The sequence below is a fragment of the Morone saxatilis genome, unplaced genomic scaffold, assembly GCF_004916995.1.
Source record: "Morone saxatilis isolate NCDOM2014 unplaced genomic scaffold, NCSU_SB_2.0 Contig18, whole genome shotgun sequence".
NCBI lineage: Eukaryota > Metazoa > Chordata > Actinopteri > Moronidae > Morone > Morone saxatilis.
Window position 1 is genome coordinate 5,634,767 of NW_023339740.1, and position 5,099 is coordinate 5,639,865.

Sequence of the window (5,099 nt, forward strand, 5' to 3'; positions counted from 1 at the left end):
TGATCAGTGGTTAATTATCTATGTATGGTTTATTTGATAGAGATAGATAAAGTATATAGACAAATAATACAAGTATTTATAGCGGATGATAACATGAAACACCGGTCCCTAGAAGGGCTTTTATGAAAATAAGATTGAAACAGTGAGGTAAAAAGATTGTAAACTGAATACAGTTTATAATAAATAGTTTCTAAAATAGTATATTTAAAAAGTCGACATGAATACAGCTTTGTGCTGAATTAAAGGACCATTATGTAGGATTTAGTGGCATCTAGCAGTGCAGTTTGAGTTTGCTTTGGTGTCAAAGTAGTACGCACAGATCCAAATTTCAGATTTTAACAATAGATGGTAAAATGACCGTAACCAAAGCAATTCAGATGAAGTTTATCCCTCTGAATCCTTGCTGAAGAGATCCTGGGTGCCAGCCAGAGGCCCAAGCATGAATGAGTCGAGGAGCAAACAGAGCAGCAGGTGTGGCATTGATTGTTTGATGCGTGCTGGCATTCTTGGAATGGTTTCTGGTCAACATGCACATACATGTTTTGCTTCTTGGCATATATAGGCCTTTTCAGGTTTGGCTGGGAGATTTTTAGCTGAGAGTGAGAAATTAATTCATTTGGTGAGTGACACAGCGAGCACAATCCCAACCAACTTTGAGCAGGTGCACCATCTTGAATACGCTGTTCACCAAAAAGTCCAACTTTCAAACATAATTCTGGGCATTTATGTTCTTACTGTATTTGAGCGAAATCAGTAAATCTACTGACTGGATAGTAAAAGTTTAACACCGTAATTTGAGCAACTATAAGGCTGATTATGGCTAATTTGCGTCTTTTTCTTTTTGGATATGTTGCTGAACAATATAATCATTAATCATCACATTAATAAACAAGCTATCAAGACGTGTGAGATGCTTCTTTGGATTTCAGAACCAGTATTTTGATTGAAATTTTGCCTGAAGTTATTCATGAGCCTATACTTTGTTAATTGAGCAACTGCGGGAAAATTGCCAGGCTTCAGGGGAAATAATAGACATAAAAAAAATGCTGCTATAAATTAACCTAACACCTTTAGAGAGCTTTAAGGACACATGTAGCAGGCTTGGGGGAAGGCAGCAATCTGTATAATGTAAAACAGAGTAAATAGCTTTGACTTTGACCTGATGATTGTGTGTTTTGTTGTATATCTGAACTAATGTTTAATTGCTTGGGATTGTTTTTAAGGTTAAGTTAAAGAAAAGTGGACATTAGGATGGCAGTACCACCTCATTTCTATCCTCTCCATGTGACAGTGGAAATTTAAAATTAGGCAAAGCCCTGTCTTGACCTCAGTTAATAACAAAGTTAGTTGGTCAGAGTTTTGGAGAGGAATATTGTAGTATTTTCCATGTTTGCTCCCTCAGGAAGAGAGTGGTCTGATAATAACTTGTTTATTATGCTTCTAGCCAAAACAGGGACAAGGTGTTTTGGAGGCAGTGACGTTTAATCTCTTAGTGGTGGTAAGATATTCACTAGCTAAATTTGGTCCTTGAAACTGCAGATGGGGCCTCTGTCTAACTGATGCTGAAGAGACAAGAGCCTTGTTGATATCAGATGTTGTATCTTTACGACTTGGTGAGGTTTGGCCAAAATGGAGGATAGGTTTCTGAAATCAATGGACAATTTTATTTGGCTGCAGTTTGACAGCCACCACTGACAGGCACTTTTAAAAGATTTATTAAATTCATTCTTTATTCCAAGTTTTCATTTTTTATGCAGTATAAGTTTTTTTATTCACATATGTTGATTTGAGTGTTGATTTAGCTGCCTGTGTTCTGTTGTTTTACACCAAAAGTCATTTTTGATCACAAATACATAAGACACTGTTTTGTCTTCAGAAATTAGAAACAATGTCTCTGTCATTGGTTGTACATCTTTAACACAAAGTATGTTAGTGTGTTGAGTACTGTTGAGAAAAACAGAAAAAACACTTTAAAACAACATCTATAATAATTGCAATTATATTAAATATGTCTTTATGTGTTTTATGTGGCAGCTATGAGAGCATCACAGAAAAGGGCGCCACTTGGACAGTGGTCAGCCCCATCGTCTTTACCTACAAGGTGACTGAGACTCAGGACTTGCTGGACCCGATCAATAACACACTCCTGCTGGGCCACATCAGCGACCCGCAGCAGCTGGAGGACTTTAAAAAATCAAACAATTCAATCAAACGCTTTGTAGTCATTGACCAAGAAGTCTACAAAATCTATGGGCCCAAGCTAACTCACTATTTGGAGGCCAACAATGTCCTGTACAAGATCATGGCTCTACCCACCACTGAGGAGAATAAATCCATGGAAATGGCCTTGAAGATCCTAGAAGAGGTCAACAGCTTCTCCCTTGACCGCCGCACGGAGCCCATCATTGCCATAGGTGGAGGGGTATGCCTGGACATAGTGGGCCTGGCTGCCTCACTCTACAGAAGACGCACCCCTTACATCAGGGTCCCGACCACACTGCTCTCCTACATCGATGCCAGCGTGGGGGCAAAGACGGGGGTTAACTTTGCAAACTGCAAGAACAAGTTGGGTGCCTACATTCCACCCACCGCTGTCTTCCTTGATCTGTCCTTCATACAAACCATTCCTCGACGACACATTGCCAATGGGCTGGCAGAGATGTTAAAGGTATTGTACATTAAAGTCCTTGGTTGTGGAAAATTTACCTTAAAGCTGATACATACTGGAGATCACCAGATAATACCATGATGGCTTCATAACAGTATAAACATTTTTATGAATATAAAGGTCCTGATTTTAATCAAACTAGTGCAGAGCGGTGAGTCTTGAGGGCACAGACTGCTATTCAAAGTACAGAGACTTTTTCAGGAGTCACCAAAGGGAAGTTTGAAAGGGAAGTAGTAACCTGATACATTTATTGGCCCAGAGAGATGATGTATTTTTTTTATGTTTGGGTTTCTCATGTAAGTTTTATACATATTTTTCTTTGCAGATGGCCTTGATGAAACACAGAGGCCTCTTTGAGCTTCTTGAGAAACACGGCCGTATGCTGTTGGACACTAAATTCCAGGCTGACAACAGTGTAAACGGGCTCAGCTGCTTACAGGCTGCATCTCAATCAACCCGTATAGCCATCACAACCATGCTGGAGGAGCTTGCCCCAAACCTTTGGGAGGATAATCTAAACAGACTTGTGGACTTTGGCCACCTTATCAGCCCAGCATTAGAGATGGTAAATTATCCCTCATGGCAGCTATAGCTTAGCACTTCTTACTATTACCTCACTATTTAAATCATCCTTTGTTGATACATGCTATTGTACACTTATAGTATTGTATGTTAGTTCATAAGTGAGATATTATGTGGTTTATGGTTTTCACATATTCTGCCAATTTTGATGACAAATAGCCACATCCTCACATTATCTCACTTTTTTCTTTTTTCATACAGAAAGTTCTCCCATCCCTGCTGCATGGTGAGGCGGTGAACATTGATATGTCTTACATGGTTTATGTGTCCAAAGAAAGTGGTCTATTGACAGAAGAAGAAAAGCAAAGGATCATCAGTTGCATGGTGGGCTTGGAGCTGCCTGTCTGGCATGAGGAATGTACCAAGGAGCTAATACAGAGGTCTCTGCAGGAAAGGGTGAAGCATTCTGGAGGCCTGGTAAGAATGCCTCTACCTGTTGGTCTTGGGAAAGCAGGTAAGAATCACTAGAATGAGACTGTACTTAAAAAGAACGTTTAAAGTATGTTCAGTAGCAAGTAATAATGTTCTTTTCATAGCCACAAAAACTCTTATCTGTTGTTCAGACTAGCTTTCTCTGGAGAGCCTTTTTTTTTGGTTTTGCCAAGCTCACAAAAGCCCTGAGAGGCAAGTGAGAAAATTATTTTGACCCAAGCCAAGTTTGGTGTTCATCAAATGCAAGTGGAATTTATTAGGCTATTGCAGATTTACAACCGTGTTGAGCAATTATCACTCTTAGTTGCCTAAACATGAAGGAAGTCCTGCCGCTACAAACATTTGGAACCAGATTAGCTTGTATAAGTCTTTTTTGAATTTGTTCCTGTTTTATGTTATTCAGACTCATTCAGATATAATATATGGAAAATAAAGCGTGTTCTTTTTGCTCTCTTTTTTTTCATTGCAGAAATTTTGAATGACACATCTTGTGAGATCCTGCAGAGAGCTTATGAAAAATGGTGCAATGATCTGAGCATCTCCTCAGACAGCAACTGTGACCCTTAACCTGCCTATTCCACAATTGCATCAGCTCAACTTAATGTTTACATTTTGTAGGGAAGTATATGTACTGTAGCTATTCATTGTTTAAGTTACTAGGGAAAAAAACTTGAAAGCATGCACCTACTGTATTTTTACAATATGGCAATAAAGGCTAAATGCTGGGTAGGCCTAATCGTATTAGCACTGCTATTGTTCTTAATCATTTATTGACACCAGATACTGTCTGCATTGTCTATAAATGTTGTAAAACAAATTACATAACAGTTTAACACATTTTTGTTTTGAAATATGTAATAAACAGCTTGCTAACTTCTATCATGTCTGTCAGTGCACTTGTACGTATGCCGCATTAAAGAGTTTTGCTGCTTATCAAAAACAGTGTCCATCATGTTGGCCTCCTACTTTTATTAACTTTATTTACAATGGCATGTATATTATTCCAGCTTTTAAACAATAATAAACTAATAAAAAAAAAAAATAAACAAAGAGCTTGTTTGCCAAAAAACAGCTGGCTCCTGAAAAAAACATAATAGCTATAAGATTGAATTGTATTTTGATTTTAATTCTAGCTCTTTTCACTGACCTATCACTAACATGATGAGGAGCTAAATTCCCCCATTCATTACAGCTGTACATAGGGTGAACTTTTTTTTTTTTTTTTTAACAAATGTGTTTATTGATGTTTCAAGCTTTACATAGTTAAACACATTTACAGATTTTTTTCTTATTAAAAGCTTTAAATTCTTTTGTTCCATATCTGAGTAAAAAAGAAAAAAAAAGAAAAAGAGAAACAGCGTAAACAAAGAACCTGTCGGCAAGGTTGTTCCTTATTCTTATGACAGTGCCAGAGGTC

The 5,099-nt window shown here is 37.9% G+C and overlaps 1 protein-coding gene across 1 annotated transcript in view; it reads left to right on the top strand.

Moving 5' to 3' along the window:
* eevs (2-epi-5-epi-valiolone synthase) overlaps positions 1-4,530 on the top strand; it is a 5,743-nt gene extending 1,213 nt beyond the window's left edge. The window contains exons 2-5 of the mRNA XM_035662456.1: positions 2,035-2,668; positions 2,994-3,233; positions 3,452-3,704; positions 4,152-4,530. Coding sequence (XP_035518349.1) covers positions 2,035-2,668; positions 2,994-3,233; positions 3,452-3,704; positions 4,152-4,249 — 1,225 coding nt within the window. The 3' untranslated portion in view covers positions 4,250-4,530. The remainder of the gene's footprint in view (positions 1-2,034; positions 2,669-2,993; positions 3,234-3,451; positions 3,705-4,151) is intronic.
* Positions 4,531-5,099: the final 569 nt, after the last annotated feature.